Here is an 18,505-nt window from a genome sequence, read left to right on the forward strand (position 1 = left end):
TAATAGATGTTGGCACATATGCCTGCAGTGACAAGAAAATGCTTATACACTCTTGTTGGAAGTGTAAATTTGTCCAAACTCTATGAAAAACAGTATGGAGATTTCTCAAAGAACTAAAAGTAGATTTATCATTCAATCTAGCAAGCACACTATTAGGTATCTTCCTCCCACCATAAGAAGTTATTATAAAAAGAAGACACCTGCACTCATATGTTTATTGCAGCACAGTTTGCAGTTTTCAAAATGAGGAATTAAGTGTCTACTGATCAGTGGATAAAGAAATATAAGTATGTATATGAATATATACACACACATACACACACACACACACACACACACACACACACACACACACACACACACACACATATATAGTGAAATACTAGTCCATGCAACTTGAATGGAATTGGAGGTCATTATTTTAAGTGAAGTAATAAGGTATGGAAAACCAAATACTATGTGTTCTCACCTATGAGTGGGAACTAAGCTATGGGTCTCCAAAGACAAATAGAATGGTGTAATGGACATTGGAGACTCAGAAGGGAGAGAATGGAGGGTGAGGGATAAAAAAAAGTTACCTATTATATATAAGGTGCACTAGATGATATGACAAGTATACTTAAAGCACAGACTTCTTCACTACTGTAAAATCCACCCTTGTTACCAAAAATGAATTTTATCCCTAAAGCTATTGAAATAGTTACAAAAAAAATTATTGCCAAATCCAATGTTATGAAAATTTTCTAATGTGTTTTCTTGTGGGTATCTTGTAGTTTTAGAGTGTTACATTTAGATCTTGAATCCATTTTGAGTTAATTTTTATATATAAATTTTGTGTATTTTTATGTGTCCAAATATTTTTTAATATATGGATATTCCATTTTACTAACACTAGTTTTAGAAGAATTTCTACTTTCCAAATCTGATTACTTTTTGCAGATTTTTAGAAAATCTGTGTAAAGATAGAGTTTTCTTAAGCAGAAATATTTCTGATCCCTTTTGGAAAACTACTTTAGAAGATGGAAGTGGTAGTGATAAGCACTCTTGGACCTGATTCAGCATTTAAGGCTTCAGTTGTCACTCTATCAGTGTCTAAGAGGTGAGTGATGAAAATGTACATATACCTCTAGTACACATCAGAGTGCCAAATAGTTAATTAAGCATAAAAATTTATTGGTCCAGAGATAAGGCTATTCAGCACATTTATTCCCTGTGGACAGTCTTAGATGACAAATCATATCATCATCAAAGCCATTTTCCATATTTCCCATAAGACATCCCTATCCCGTAAAGTGAAAGCTTGTATTTCATGTGATTAACATTTCTATTTTTTTAAGGTAGACTCATATTTTAGGCTAGTACATAATTTAAGGTTTCCTTTGTAAGCGTAAAATTGGTGCAAATTGAGACACTTGATGAAAGGAAAAATAATGACCTGATATATCCATTTCACATTGGGAAAGGTTTTACAAAGATCAGTACACTTTGATAGCTAAGAGCACGGTGCCTGGGAAATAGAATGCTTATGGTAAATGCTAGCTCTAAAATGCTCATGATTTATCTACATTTCCTTGGAATGGACTTAAGTAGCTAAACTTAATTATTTTTGTACTGCTTTCTTATTTTATTCTTATAAAATTGAACAATTCCCTTAGTTAATAAAATACACCTTTTAAAATTATATTAATGCATATAACCAATTCCAGTGATGTTCTGCTTCCCCAGGGGGTATCCTTGAATATCTATGACTTATCTACTTAGGGGGATTCCCCCCAAAATAGAATTTATTCATGAAAAATTAAATACTTATTCTTGCATGTTTCAGCTTCAGTCATCTTCCAAGTACTCATCATTTTATATAATATACCTATCAAGATGCTTCTTCTACTGCTCAAAACACTTTTTAAGCTTATTGAGTTTGATGCCTTTTAGTACTTCTACCATGTTTTGTTTCACTTCTTTCACATTGGCTAAGCATTTCCTTTTAAGGATATTTTCCTCTGGGGAAACAACAAAAATAAGTTGCTGGGGTGATATAAGGTGAATAAGGAGAGTGGGGTATGGGGGCTCATTCTGTTTTTGATAAAAAACTGTAAACACTTAGTGCGGTGTGGACAGGTGTATTCGTATGTCACCCATCATGAAATGGGCAAATGTGTTGAAAGAATTTTCAAAAAAATTTTTGCTGAAGCCAAACACAGCCTCTTACAACAATGTTAACTGGTACGCTGATGCCCGTTGGTTCTCAGAACACTTTACCTAGCAAGGGAGGCCTGTACTACAAGGGGACAGCCCTCCAAAAAATAATTAAAATTTTTGAGGCATCTTCCTTATATCTTAGGTTTTTAAAGTTAAATTCCAGCTCATCATGAAGCCCCCAAAATTAAAAGAAATTTGGGGTCTAAAACTTAAATCCTTAAGAATATTTTTAAAAGACATTTAGAAAAGTGTAAAGAGTTTAGAAATACTGTGTTATGTTATGAATTGCAACTGGTAATATCTCTGAGTTCTCTCTTTCTAAATATGATATGAAAATTCAATTATGGTAGAGCTTTATTGAAGTAGTCATTGACTTGATGTGGAAGAGTCTCATCTTTGTGAAATATTTATATAGTACCTGAACTGCGTCTGTGTATTCAATCTATAGTTCCTGGAATTAAGGTTGGAAAACATACATTATAAATAATGAGAATTAGAAATTCACTTGAGAAGCATGCCTATGAAAGAATAAGTGATAAATACCAGCACTTATAGTTTCTTAAATCAGTGCAATAAAGCTTTGTTTTGAGAAGAAAGGTAAAGTTCTTTTTCTGTTTGATTGTTTTTGTTGTTTTTGGAGTTAGTTGGGTTCTCTCTGTCACACAGGCTGGACTGCAGTGGCACAATCACAACTCACCGCAGCCTTAACCTTTTGGGCTAAGATGATCCTTCTGCCTCAGTATCTGGAGTAGTTGGGGCTACCAGTGCTCACCACTATGCCAAGCTAATCTTTTTTTTTTTTTTTAAGACATGAGGTCTTGCTATATTGCCCAGGCTTCCATATGATTTCAGAGGATCTAGGCTCAATACTCAGTCCATCAAAGACTAGCTAGAAAGCCTTGGGCCAGTATATCAAGTTTGTTGTGTCTTTTGAAATATGGCTTCGTGTCAATATTTTAAAGCTGAGGGTATATTCACTAAAAAACATATAGTTACTGATTGTAAGCCCTGGAAATTTAGCCATGAACAATACAAAACACCTCTTGTCATGGAGCTTACATTTTATTGCATGAAAACTGCATATAACAATTAATAAATAGATAATATTATGTTAGGTAGTGATAACTACAATAAAGACAAATAAATACAAGTAACAAACACAAAGTTATGGAATGGCAGTACTATTTTATTTAGAATAATTAAGGAAAGCTTCTCTGATAAGCTGAAAACTGAGCAGAAACCTGAATGAAGTAAGGAAGAAAATCATGTGGCTTTGGGGAGGGAGAGGCATAATTACTAGCAGAAAAAGAACTGGAGATATAAAATGTCAGTGGTAGGAGCATTTTTGGTATAATAAAATAGAGATATCACAGTTGAAAATAAGTTATAGAACCTTTTCTCTGCGTGCGATGGAAAGTCCTTAGAACTGCCTGTCCTCTACAGTAGTCACTAACTACTCAAAACGTTTCTTTACTTATGTAGTCTCTCAAACCAGCTGTATTCTAAAATTAAATTGCTATAAGTTTTGTGTATCACATGTCAATTTTCTCTAAGAATACTTAGCATAAAGCGCTAGTTGAAGTTGAAGAGGTTATCAACAGAGAATTGCCATGAATGATCTAATTTCTATCAGATGATAGAGCATAGCCATTTCAACAGTGTGGCTCTTGAAAATAATGTTTTCTGTAATAGCTGTAAATGAAAATTGATAATTTTAAAAGTAGAACTCACAGGCTAAATATAATAAAATACTACCTTTTAATATTCAAGGTGTAATTCATTATTCTTCATAAAAATGGGTAAATATAATTCAGTTTTACTTAAAGCTTTGAAAAATCATTATTTGGACACAAAGGAAATTTATTTGCTGTTTTTGAAACACTAAATTTGGGGCTTTATTTTGATAGAGAAGGAGAAGTGACCTTCTCCGGTTGCAAGAAGAATTAGTTACTTTTAACTCAATCAGTTATAAGATGTCATAGTTCTTTACAGAATTGAAAATAGCTCAGTTATGCAATTTTACTTTTAAAAACTAGTCTTTGCTATTGATTTTCATGCATATTGCAGTATTATTGTTAATGTTCATTTTCTTGAAATATAGAAAAAAGCACAAAAATTTAAAATCCAGTTAGTGTTTTGTGTCATATAGCATTATTTTAAATTATTCCCAATGCTTTTATATCAAACTAGTAACAAAGTGGGTAATCCTAAATAGTAATATAATCTCTGTATTTCTTTCCTCAAATGTCACATCATTCAGTTCTGTTTCAGAGCTTTTGCTTGCACCAAACAAAAAGTAACTAGATACTATTGTGTTAAAATATTTGAATCAAAGTTGGCATAGAAATTTCTAAACTTCATAGTGGATTTGTTTCTTTTAATTCTTCTTTCTTTTTCTCCTCTCTCTCTCTCTCTCATTTTCTATATACTTTAAATGGAATTAGTAATACAGCATCATCTTCTAGGTTTTATAAACTAAAGCTTTTGCCAAATAGAACAGCTTGTTATTTTTGTAATTCACCCCAACCCACGGCATAATGTAAACATATCTCTTCTTTGGGAGGCCACCCTGATCAACAAAAGTCAATTTCTCTTCTCTTAATTATACCTATTATTCTTTTCTTAACTTTCTTCAATTTACTCATAATTTCTCTCAGTCTGTGTAGCTGTTTTTTTAATGTAAGAAAAACTAAATCACATGTTTATATAAGAAAATTTCACTTGTATCAGAAAAGTCATAAATAGTATTTTAGATGCTTTCATATATGCCTAATATAGATTAGAGGCTAGATTTAATTCTTTTTTATTTTCCACCTTATATCAAATAAAAATTAAGTCATTTACAATGATCCATACAGTAAAGCAAGATATAATGCATTGATAATGAGTTCAGAAAAATAAAGCAAACAGAAGAGAAAGAGAATAAAGGATGAAAGTGAGAGTAAGTAATAATAAAGAAGCTACAAAGCCCTCTAGAGTCTATACAGAGTAGTCAGAAACTTGACTTTCACCTTTCTGGGGCTAAGGTGAAACACGCAAACAAGAACAGAATCAGTTACGAAATTCACAAAACCAAACTACATCTGGTAAAAAATAACCATTTCTGAGTTTAATTCCAGCTTGGGAAAACGTTTTTTGTTTTTTTTTCCCCCTGTAGTTTATCATAGAGAGGCTGCCACATAATATAATGAACAAAATATTCCATAGCACCTACAGTGTTATTTAGGATATAGTCTGGGTAGAGTCCCTGTGGGTCTGTATTAACAGGGGAAACTATATTCCTGTATTGTGTATCCCTTCAGTCATCTGCAATGCCTATTAATTCATTTAGCCAAATATTTGTAAAAATATTGGTAAATTCTTGGGAATCTCCTTATATTTTTAGTTAAGTATAAGCCATTAACCATTTATTTCAACAACACTTTTTTGTTGAGGTTTAAGAAGGGCTTACAATCATGAAATCTAAAGAGTTTCTGTAACAATTACAACAAATAGCTAACACTTATGGCACTCTTCATATTTGTCAGATTTTGTGCACCTAATTAACTCTTCACAGGGACCCTTTGAGGTAAGTATAATTATCTTTCCCATTGTACAGGTGAGTTTCTTGAAACTTTGAGAGGTTGAGTTATTTCTACAAGAATCTAGATAGCTAGCAGTAGAGGTTTAATTTGAACCTATATCTATCAGTCATCAGCAGACTGGGTTTCTTCTATTATACTGCCACTCAGAAAACAAACTTAATTAAAAATCTAACCCATCTATTCTTTGTATTTAACTCAACATGCAAAAACAGAAATTGCCATCAAATGATAATTTTAACATAGCTTATTTAGACAGACAAATAAGTAATTGGGAAGATGGCTGCTGTAATAATTTTACTGAAGGAAAAAAAAGACAAATCAAGCACGAGAAAATACTTGTCTTTGCCATAGAGCTTTCAGTAAACACCTTACACTTTAGTTTTTTATAATGCAATTTCCTCTTGAAACAATTTTAAGATGTATATTTAAGTAACTGGATAAGGCAATGCTGTAAATTAAATGTTAGTGCATCTAACAAAAATAGCTTGGTTCAAGAATAAGTTAAGTGAGACAGTTGTTTATTGACACCATTAGTTTATGATTAAAAAAATGATCTACATAAGAAAAAAATTCAGTTAAGTATATCTTTTAATATTTATTCTAAGAAAGCTATTCAGATAAGCTTTTTGTTATTGGAAATTAATTAGCATGTAATAGCACACTAAAATATATTTATATAAAATGTTATATTGACTATATTAAATTTTTTTTAGTTTTCAATTTTAAAAACATTTAATAAAGATCTCATAATTATATAAATTCATGATTATGTTAAATAGTATGTTCATTAGTCTATGTTCATATTCCTGTACCAACATCAGATTGTTTTGGTTACTGTAGGCTTGAAATAAAGTTTAAGTTCTGGAAGTTTGATGCCTCCCACTTTTTTTCCTTTTATTGAGAATTGCTTTGGCTATCTGTGGCCTTTTTTGTTTCTGTATTGTCATTTCAAGATTGAGAAAAAAATGATGATTGTAATTTGATGGGTATTGTGTTGAATCTGTAGATTGCCTTGGTAGGATAGACATCTTGACATTATTGATTCTTCCAATTCATGAGCATGGAATGTTTTTCATTTGTGTTTTCCTTGATTTCATTGAGCAGCTTCTTGTAGTTCCCGTTGTAAAGGACTTTCACTTCTCTGGTTAGGTAGATGTCGCCAAGTTATTTCATTTATTTTTGTGTGGATATTGTGAATGGGATTATGCTACTTTGATTTGGTTCTCTGTTTGTTGTTGATGTTTAAAAACATATCTGTCGCCAGGCTCGGTGGCTCTGCCCGTAATCCCGCGCTTTGGGAGGCTGAGGTGAGTGGATTGCCTGAGCCCGCGGGTTCCAGACCCGCCCGGGCAACTTGGCGAGACCTCACCTCTACAATAAATCAAAAATTAGCTGGGCGTGGTAGGCGTACCTGTAGTTTCAGCTACTTGGAAAGCTGAGGTGGAAGGATCGCCGGAGCCCAGCAGGTCGAGGCTGCGGTGGCCAGGAGAGGCCACTGCACTCCAGTCTGGGTGACAGAGTGAGACTCCAACTCAAAAAACAAAACAAAACAAAACAAACGCATCTGTCTTTTGCACATTGATTTTGTATCCTGAGTCTTGGCCAGTGTTATTTATCACTGCAAGGAGGTTTCTGACAGACTCCTTTGGTTTTCAAGGTATAGGATCATATTGTCTGCAAAGAGGTATAGCTTAACTTCCTCTTTTCATATTTGGACACCTGCCTCATTGCTCTCACTAGGACTTCCAATACTGTGTCAAACAGGAAGAATGAGAGTGGGCACCCTTGTCTTGTTCCTGCTTTCAGGGAAAATGCTTCCAACTTCTGTCCATTGAGCAATATGTTGGCTATGGGTTTATCATAGATGGCTCTTACTATTTTGAGGAATGTTCCTTCTGTACCTAGGTGCTCAAGGGTTTTTATCAAGAAATGTTGCTGAATTTTGTTAATTGTCTTTCCTGCATCTAGTGATATAATCATGTGGTTCCTTGTTTTACATCTGTTAATGTGCTGAATTGTGTTTATGACCTTGTGAACGTTGAACCATCCCTGCATCCCAGGACTGAAACATACCTGGTCATGTTGGATGATCCTTGAGATGTGTTGTTGGATCCAATTTACTAGAATCTTGTTGAGAATTGTTACATTTATGTTCATCAAGAAGATTAGCCTGTAATTCTCTTTCATTTTTGGGTCTTTGCCAGATTTGTGTATCAGTATGATGTTAGCTTCATTAAATGATTAGGAGAAAATGTCACCATTCTCAGTTGCCTGCAATACTTTCAATAAGATTGGTATCAGCTCCTCCTTGTATTTCTTGTAGAATTCATCTGGGAAGTCATCTGGTCTGGGGCACTTTTAGGCAAGGGAATTTCTTATGACTGAGTCGATTTCCTGGATTGTTATTGGTCTATTTAGAGTTTAAATTTCTTTTTGTTTCAACCTTGAGGTGTGTGTGTGTCAGAAAGTCCTCCATTTCTAGTTTATTTGCATAGAGGTGTTCATAGTAATTGCTGATAAGCATTTTAATTTCTTTAGGGCTAGTTGTGATTTCACCTTTTGCTTTTCTAATTGTGTTTATTTGAACTTTCTCTCTTCTGATTTATTTATTTATAGTCAGTTTTTCCAAGTGTCTGTCAATCTTATATATCCTTTCAAAGAACCAGCTTGTTGTCTGGTTGATCCTTTCTATGATAGTTTTGCCATCTATATCTTGCAATTTGTGATTTTATCTTGGTGATCTGGATTCTCCTGTTGGAGTTAGGATTCAGATGATCTTGCCTTTCTGGCTCATTTAAGTATAATGCTAGATTGTTTACTTGTGGTCTTTCTGTTTTCCTGATCTGCTCATTCAATGCTATGAGTATTCCTCTTGATACTGCTTCGTGGCATTCCAAATGTTTTGATAAGATGTGTGTTTGTTTTCATTTGTTTCCAGCAATCTTTTTATTTCTGTTTTGATTTTCATGCCTACCCAGAAGTTGTTCAACAGCATGTCATTTAGTGATCATGTCTTTGTGTGTTTATAGGGATCTCATTGATTGTGATGTTTATTTTTTATTTGTATTCCACTGTGATTTGTGAAGATGCATGATATTTCAATCTTTTCAAATTGGTTCACACTTGATTTATGACTGAGCATGTGATTGATTTTAGAGTATGTTCTATATACTGGTGAGTAGAATATATACTCTGTAGACATTGAGTGGAATGTTCTTTATATGTCTATTAAATTCATTTGCTCAAGCATTAAGTTAAGATTCCAGATCTCCTTGTTGACTTTTTGCCTTGATGACCTATCTAGAGCTGTTTGGGTTACTTAGGTCTCCAGCTTTGATTGTGTGAGAATCAAGGTCCTTTCTTAGTTTATTGGTAATTGTTTTATAAAACCTAGTGTTCCTGTTTTGGGTTCATATATGTATAAGATAGATATTTCTTGCTGGTGGATTGAACCTTTAATCAATATGCAGTGTCCTGTGTCCTTTTAAACTTTTGATGGTTTGAAATCTGTTTTCTCTGATATCAAAATAGGTACATCTGCTCCCTTCTGTCTTCCACTTACCTGAAAGACCATTTTCCTGTCCCCAACTTTGAGCCTTTGGGTGTCCTTGGCAGTGAGATGAGTTTCCAGGAGGCAGCAGACTATTGGATTATGCGTCTATATCCAGTTTGCCACTCCGTGTCTCTTTAGTGGTGCATTTAGTTCACTCACATTCAAAATGATAATTAAAATGTGAGAGTTTACCCCGTCACAGGGCACTTAGAGGACTGCTCTTTTTTTTTTCTTTTGCATTTATGTATGTGTGCAGTTTCATTTTTGTGAGTGCTCTGTATTCTCTGTTAATTTTGTACTTACCTGTACTTTTGTGATGGTTACAACTGTTTGTTTTTGTTGTTGTTGCTTTGTTTTGTTTTTTTGGTGTTCAACACCTTCTTAAGCATCTCATGAAGGGCTTATCTGGAGGTGGCACATTCTTTTAGGTATTGGGTGTCTAGGAAGGATTTTAATTTTCTATCACTGATGACGTTTAGCATAGTGGGGTAGAAAATTCTTGGCTGTATTGCTTCTCTGTAAGAACATTTAAAAATTGGACTCTAGTCCTTTCTGGCTTGCAGCGTTCCTGCAGACAAGTCTGGAGCAATTCTGATAGGTTTTCCCTGGCAGGTAGTCTGACCTTTCTGTCTTGCTGTCTTTAGAATTGTTTATTTCATGTTTTTTTTTTTTTTTGGTGGAGGCAGATTATTATGTGTCTTGGGGATGGTCTTCTCATGTAGTACCTTGTTGAGGTTCTCTGAATCTCTGACACTTGAATGGTTACCACTTTACTGAGATATGGCATGTATTCTTGGATGACCTCATGGAATGCTTGTTCCGTGGTGTTCTTAGTTTCCCTTTCTGCTTTGGGGATACCAATCACATGCAGATTTGACTTTTTGACTTACTCCCACATCTCTTGGAGGCTTTGGTTCTTCCTTTTGAGTTTTTTTCTTTAAAAATATGTTTGGGCTAATTCCAAATTTTGGCCTTCAGGCTTTGAGATTTTTTACCCTGCCTGGTTGATCCTGCACCCTCTATTTGTTACTATATTTTTAATTTCCAGGATGAAGTTCTTCATTTTATTACTTCAGAATGGGCTATTCTGAAATTAGCCAACTCCACTTTTACATCCCGTGTGAGTTTCTCTTCGTTTCTTTTTATGTTTATTTTAACCATCCACTCTCTGATTTCTGTGACTGTCATCTGCGTCAGGTCCTTCTGGGGGATTCCATAATTTGTGCTCTGATGGCTGCTTTTTCGGGTGCTGTCTTTTTAGGATTCTGAGGGCAGCCTATAATTTTTTTATTGATTTTTTTCCTCATTTGTGACAAGCCTCTCTTCTGTCTCTATAATTCCACCTTGATTTTGTTACTCTGAAGCTAGTCAATGAGCTTCTGTTCTAGGGCCTTTTCTGTCATTCAATATAGGTCACTTGATGAGAGAGGGAGGGACATTCACTTCTGCTCTTTGCTAGACCCTGTGGTAGGTTTCTGTACTGTAGATTTTATTGCTCACTGTTAATCTATTTGGGTTAATTTTCAGCTCCTGCTACTAGCACTCAGCAGAGAGTGTGTGGGGCATAGGCACTCTATCTGCTGTCATGATTTACAGCCCAGAAGCCTTCCCACAGAGAAAACCTTCAGGTCTCTTTCATATTGTTCCTTCCCTATTCATGTCAGCAATCTACTCTTGAAAAACTGAGTTCCCTGCCATGGGAGGTCCATGTGGAGTGCGGGGGGGAATTCATTCTGTAGGCACATAGGGCTTATAGGTTATTCTTTTTGATCTGGTTAAGCAGATGACCACCAACCGCTTGCAGCAGGCATCAGCTGGGTTCACTCTGCAGGTGGACTTTTTCTGCCTGGGAGCCAGCTCCCAAGCTCCACTGGTAGAATCTGCACTCATGGCAGCTGACTAGGCATGGCTTTGTTTCCCATTCTACTTGGACTCCAGTTGTCCACTGATATACTCTGACCAGTACTCTTTCTGCATGGAACTAATGACTCATGCTGCATGACTGGGAGGGATTGAACTGACCCAGTGCATCTTTTCATGACTCACCCATTCTCATTTACCAGACAGAGGCTACAATTCCTGTGTGAGCCTGGTGCATCGTGGGGGATGGGGCACCCAGGTTCCCGAGTTCACTGTGGCCTTCTGGTCTCTGTGTCTTCAAAGAGACCTTTGCTCGGTGCAGGGTTCTTTACCCATTCAAAAATGTTTGGATTGTCTCCATCTATTGACAGGTGGATACCTACTCTCTCCTTACTCAGTGAAAGAGGTGCCAGTCGGCTGCTCCATGGTGGCCATCATGGATCCCTCCCTTGATTGTAATGTTAACACGTGTATTTCACCCTCCTGACCTAATTATGTTTTATAAGGCCTCACCTTTCACCATTGTTGCACTGAGTATTACATTTTGAACTCATGATTTTTGAGGGACACAAACTACAGCACACACCATAGTCCTCCAAAGTCAATACTTCATACTAGGGTTCACTCTTAATGTTGTATAACTTATGGATATAGACTATATATAATGACATGTATCCACTATTATAGTTTCATAGAGTATTTTCACTATCTTAAAAATTATCTGTGCTCTTCCTATTCACTCCTTCCCCACCAAATCCATAGCAATAAACTGTCTTTTTACTGTCTTTTTCTCTATAGTTTTGCCTTTTCCAAAATGTCACATAGTTGTTGTAATCATACCGTATGTATCCTTTTCAGATGAACTTCTTCATTTGGCAACGGTTTAAGATTTCTCTCTATATTTTCATGGTTTGATGACTTGTTTCTTTTTAGCACTGATTAATATTTAATTATCTGTATGTACCACTGTTTATTATCTATTCACTTACTAAAAAACATCTTGATTGCTTATGAGTCTTGGCAATTGTGATTCAGGAAAAATAATTCAGGTGACAAATCTGAATTATTCACAATATAAATTTCTAGCATACTCTATAGCAATCACTGAAAATTTAAGCAAGAAAAATATATAATTAATTGAATTACAAAGACAGATTTGACTAGAGTCTATGGCAATGAGGCAAATGTTGCAGCCATGAAATAAATAGAAAAAAAATGATTAGTGCTTTGGTGTTGCTGCATCGTAAAGTTAAAATATGTATAATATCAGTTCTAATGTGCTAGAAATAGGCTGAAATTCACTTTAGCAAAGATAAATTTATTGGAAGACTATTGGGACCTGACATTATCAACAAGAGAATGGAAAAACAGGATGAGAAGTGGTCAGTAACGAGGGCAGCTGAAGAGACCTGGGAAGCAGGAACTTCAGGTATAGTTTTATGTAATGTCTGGTGAGAATGTTGGGTTTTGCATGGGTGAATTCTCCCCATTTAAATTTTCTTTGTCTTTAACCCAAGAACCAAATTCCAAAAGGAGAATGACCTTATTTGGGTTAAATGGAGTCTTTTTGGTATGGAGCTAGCTCAGGCCAAGACCCCTAGTTAAGTTGTCACAGAATGTGACTGTTGGAAACGAGATTAATTTCTCAAATCAAAGTCAGGGTGCTACTAAGAAAAGAATGTAAATGCTAGTCACGCAAAAATCAACAAACTCTACTTGTAAAATAGGGGTATTCATGCCGTTTTATCAATGCCATTTTGTGTGGCTCTCATGAAGATTCATTACATTTTCTGTGGTATAAATAGCACAGTTCTAAGCATGTATTTTTATTAATGATGGGGACAGCTAATTGAAGTAGTACTGTGACTTATATTTGTCAATGAGAAGGCAGTACACAGAATGGCATTTCATTACCAAAAAGGGAAGAATAAAAAGAGTTTCAATTGATTAGAATTTATTTGTTATAGTCATTTTTGTGGCGGGAAAAAAACTTATATATCACTCATTATTTTACAGTTTGAGCAATTTTTAGATATAATTAAATAGTGTTGATCAGAATTTACACATATTAACTGGCAGAAGGTGACACATATGATTGGAGATTTTGAGGCCTCCTGAGTGCCTCTTAGTTGCTTGGGCTCTTATAATGAAATACCACGGACTGGGAGGCTTAAACAGCACATTTGTTTTCTCGTAGTTCTGGAGACTACAAGTTTAAGGTCAGGGTGCCAACTGTGTTGCTGATGGGAGAGGGCCCTCCCCTTGGATTGCTGATGGCTGCCTTCTCATTTTGTGTTCACAAGACGTCTTTATGCATGGAGAGGTAGGGAGAAATCTCCCTAGTGTCTCTTAATATAAGAACACTAATTCTACTTGGATCAGAGCCACATTTTTACATCCTCATTCAACTTTAATCACTTCCTTAGAGACCCCATCTTCAAATACAGGCACACCATGGGTAGGGTTTCAGCAATGAATTTGGGGGGAGGCATATTAATGTTCATAACACCATGGGAATATGAAAAAGAGTAACGAATATTCTTTAGTTTCATGTATAGTCTGCTAAAAATCCTTTGAGTATCGCCTGCTTTGGTTGGTAATACATAGACTCATTTAATAGCCACAAAAAGAAGCCTGAAAAAAAATTCCATTAGCTGTCTCCTTGTACCATGTGTTAAATGAAAACAAATATGAATTTAGAAGTGAAGATAATTTACTCAAAAAGCTTATTGTAAGAGAGAGAAAAGAATAAGTCACTAAGGGGACAGGATCTGTTGTAATAAGAACTCTAACTAAGTGATCTTCAAGTATCTCAAATATTAGGAAAAGAAGGACTTTTACAGGGAAGAGTAAACAACAACTGGATGTAGAGAAGTAGGAAAATCAGACAATTTTAAATCAAAGAATGTTTTACCCTGACATCAGCCTACTGTTGAGGAGTTGTATGAGATCTCAGGGTAATGGTGGGCCTTCTCCAGGGGTTAAGAGGAAAAAGAGAAACTTAACTAAACTACTTCAATAAAGTTTGGTTAACAAGAATTTGAATCCCATTGACCAGTGTGGGTGGGGGGAGACAGCTCAACTAATACATTTTAAGGCAAAAAATAGAAATTTGAGGGTCTGTGTCTAGCTTTCTGATAGGTAAACAAAGATCATGAGAATTGTAGATGTCATATGGAGAAGGATGGTCATTTATAATAAACAGTTTCCTGGAACATAAAAGGATGAGGGAACTTCTTAACCATACTTGTTTTTCAGAAACACAAGCCATAGGTAAAATTTAACATTGTCTAGTATACAAGAGGGTATTGTCTGAATCAAAATCTCATATTTTCCAGCAACATAATTAGTTAACATGTTTTAAATATGTATTTTATTGTTTTGTGTCTGGCAACATTAGTCTAGTAGGGGTCCTAAAATAGTGTGAATTTTAAGTCCTATATTAAATCACTCAGCAATTGTGAAGTTATAAGATATAGGCCCCATTCCCTATTCTAACCCCAAACTGCAGCCTAGATTTCTTTTTAAATTAATTTTTATATTAGATATATTTTCAAAACAATCCTCCAGTAAGGGAGAAGGAAAAAGGGGGGACTAAATCATTGTGGAAAAAGTTTCTTATATATTTTATAAATTAACTTTTTATTAGATATATGGTTTGCCAATATTTTCTATAACCCCATCTATTGGTTGTCTTTTTACTCTGTTGATTTTTCCTTTGTCATACAGAGGCTTTTTAGATTGCTGTAGCCCTACTTATCTATTTTTTTGCTTTTGTTGCCAGTGCTTTGGTGTTATATCTAAGAATCCATTGCCAAAACCAATGTAAAGAAGTACTCTATGTTTTCTTCCAAGTTTATCATTTCAGATATTACATTCAAATGTTTGATCTATTTTTAGTTAATTTTTGTGTACAGTAACTCAGTTGAAAATGGATAAAGGACTTGAATAGTCATTTCTCCAAAGATATACAAATGGTAAACAGGTATATTCATCACTGTGAACCATGAGGTAAATGCAAATCAAAACTATACTGAACTATCATCTCACACTGGTTAAGATGACTGTTGTCAAAAAAAAAAAAAAGATAAGTGTTGGTGAGGGTACAGAGAAATTAGAACACTTGTTGGGAATATAAAATGATATAGCTGCTATAAGCAATTGTATAGAAATTCCTCAAGAAATTAAAAAATACAACTAATATATGATCCAGCAATTCCAGCTCTGGGTATATATACAAAAAATAAAATCAAATCAGAATTTGAACAGATTCCATGGTCACTGAAGCAATATTCTCAATAGTCTCCACATAGAAATAATACAAATATCCATCAACAATGAGTGGATAAGGAAAATGGGGTATATGTGGTTTTACTCACGGATATATTCCATGTGTCTGGAACAACGTCTGGCCTATGGTAGGCATTCAGTAGATATCTGTTGAATGAAAGAATAAATGTAAATTTCCCTACTTAACGCTTACTTGAGCTTTGCTGTAATTTTATTAGCTCAGAGTCCAATTTAATTATCTAAATTGTTAAACTCTCAAAATATGGATTTATATGAAGTTTTTTTTCTCAAGAAGTTAGGGAAGAGAAAATATGGAGTTAAAAAGTTTTTTTATGACTATATTGCTCCCATTATTAAAATGTGGGACAACATAATATATAAAGGAGAAAGTTATAAAAAGTAAACCCAAAATCATAGCCCAAGGTCCTAAACATTATTAACATTATATAAACATCATTAGATACGTCTTTCTTGATGTGTGTGTATATATGATAGATATTATAGGTGAGCTAAACATTATTGAAAATCTCTCCATATAAAGTGTATGCATGTCTCTACACATATATGAAGGGTATATGTATCTCTCTATATGTGTATGTGTACATATGTAATGAAATGTACATACATATAGAAATGGAGATAGATGTAGAAAATGTTTAGTACAGCTGGGTGCGGTGGCTCAAGCCTGTAATCCCTGCACATTGGGAGGCCGAGATGAGAGGATTGTCTGAGCCCAGGGGTTTGAGACCAGCCTGGGCAACTTGGTGAGACCTCTCTCTACAATAAATCAAAAAATTAATGGAGTGTGGTGGCGCATTCTGGTAGTTCCATCTACTAGGAAGGCTGAGGCAGAAGGATCACCTGAGCCCAACAGGTCAATGATGTGGTGGCCATGAGTGTGACACTGCACTCCAGCCTGGGTGACAGAGTGAAACTCTAACTCAAAAAAATAAATAAATAAAAAGAAAAAAGAAAAAGGACCAATTATCCTTATCACTTTATCATAGTGAAAAAGATGAGACACCAGTTAAAACAGCAGCCTCTTAGGGACTCTTACCATTCTGATCTTATTTGAAATACTTAAAATAGTTCCAAGGGAGGTGGGACTATTGTTTGAGCTCAGGGGTTGGAGACCAATCTTGGCAACATGGTGAGACATGGTGGTGCATGCCTGTAGTTCCAGCTACTTGGAAGTCTAAGACAAAAGGAACGCTTGAGCCCAGCAGGTCGAGGCTGCAGTGGCTGTGAGCAGTGTGTCACCACACTCCAGCCTGGGTGATAGTGAGACTCTGACTCACAAAAAAAAGAAAGAAAATGTTTAGTATGTAGGTACAGGTGATAAGAGGAAAGATAGATTTTTACAAAATGTACTCATTTTAAAAACTATAAAGTTTAATTTTATATATTTATTAGAAAAAGATATGAGAAATGCAAATTAGTACATATTTCTTTTAATCAAAGATATGTTTTATCACAAAAGATCACTAAAAGTTTAATAGAAAAATGCTCAAGGAGAAGACATTGCTACATGTTTTAAATGATATAATGTATTTTTAGACTTTTTAAATTTATAGTTTTCTATCACCATTGAGGAATTGGTACAATTATATTTCATTTCACATCTAATTTTTAATAACATGTGATTCTGCAATATTGTCCTGAAATATAGAAAAAGACACAGGCTCAATAGACAAGTTACTTCGTTGTAGGACAGCACACGGTAATCTATGCATATATGACAATTTCCTTGAAACATATCAAATCAATGCCTACATGCACTGGAGAAGTAAAAAATTGTTAAACTGAAGAATTGGTACAGACAACCTCCTACTGCATTTTATTTAACTATGTACTGCAATTTGTTTGCTTTTTGATTTGTGAACTAATACTAGTGAGAAATATGCTTTCTTAATAATTCCACACATTAAGTATCTTGAAAGAATTAGAAGCAAGGAAAAAGCTTATTAATACAAACATTTAAGCCCAATTATTAATAATAAAAATAATAACCTTTTATAGAACAGTTACTATGTGCTAAAAACTATGTGAAAATTTGTGTAAAAACTTAGTTCATTTTATGTGCACACAATCCCATTTGGTAGATGATTTCTTAATTTCTATTTAAGGAAACTGAGAGTTTGAGAGCTTAAAATTAGTTATCCAGAGTTAAGCAATTGGTAAGGAAATAAAATGAAAACAGAAGCCAAACTTCTGTGCTCTTCAATGCTATATTATTACTATCGGTGCTTCTCACAAAATGTCAACAGTATAATGTGGTCTGACTTTGGGGCCTCTTATTTTTGATAAGTGAGCCTAAATCTCTCAGGAAAAGAAACCTAAAATACAGACTGAATGGTGTTCCACTAGTCTATGTCTCCCAGTACATCTATTTTCTTCAGGTTCCTGGAGACAGGTTGCATCCAACTATTAACTACTGTTTGCCAGGTGAATTTACTCCTTCTTCTTTATTCCACTTCATTTTATTCTTTATTCTTTTTCAAGGATCTCTTCAGAAAAGAAACTGTGAAGAAGAGAGACCAGTGGGCGTGGAATGGTGACAGAAAAGGATAGGAATATATAGTACTTAAATGAGACAGACTTCAGCTGTGCTGTTCTACAAATATTTAAAAGCACACAGAACATTTCACTGTCATTGACAGTGTTCCTGACATGCACTGGTATAACCATTTCTTCCAAAGCTTAGTATTCTCATTGTAACAAGGACATACCAGGCACATACCAAACTCTTAAGGCAATATATTTTAAATAAAGCAGAAATTAGGTCAGTTTTGGCATTTGTAGCAAAGGTTATTTTCTGATGTATCAAAGAACTTTAGAATATGTTATTCTTGTCACTAAAAAATACTTCAAAGTATAAAGTCCAAAAGGAGCATTGGATCTATAAATAAATTTTAAAATATCTGTCATGCATAGTTATGTAATTAATAATTAAATATGTAAATATTTAATAATATGCATTCTAATTTTTATCTAGAAGGGATGATAATATAAAGTTTTT

The 18,505-nt window shown here is 34.6% G+C and overlaps 1 protein-coding gene across 1 annotated transcript in view; it reads left to right on the forward strand.

The window, feature by feature from the left end:
- Positions 1 to 1,019: 1,019 nt before the first annotated feature.
- LOC103252525 (protocadherin-15-like) overlaps positions 1,020 to 18,505 on the forward strand; it is a 34,547-nt gene continuing 17,061 nt past the window's right edge. Inside the window, exon 1 of the mRNA XM_008051123.1 lies at positions 1,020 to 1,099. Within this exon, the coding sequence (XP_008049314.1) occupies positions 1,020 to 1,099 (80 nt within the window). The remainder of the gene's footprint in view (positions 1,100 to 18,505) is intronic.

The sequence above is a fragment of the Carlito syrichta genome, unplaced genomic scaffold (genome assembly GCF_000164805.1).
Source record: "Carlito syrichta isolate Samal-C Ts95f unplaced genomic scaffold, Tarsius_syrichta-2.0.1 Scaffold165948, whole genome shotgun sequence".
NCBI classification, from domain to species: domain Eukaryota; kingdom Metazoa; phylum Chordata; class Mammalia; order Primates; family Tarsiidae; genus Carlito; species Carlito syrichta.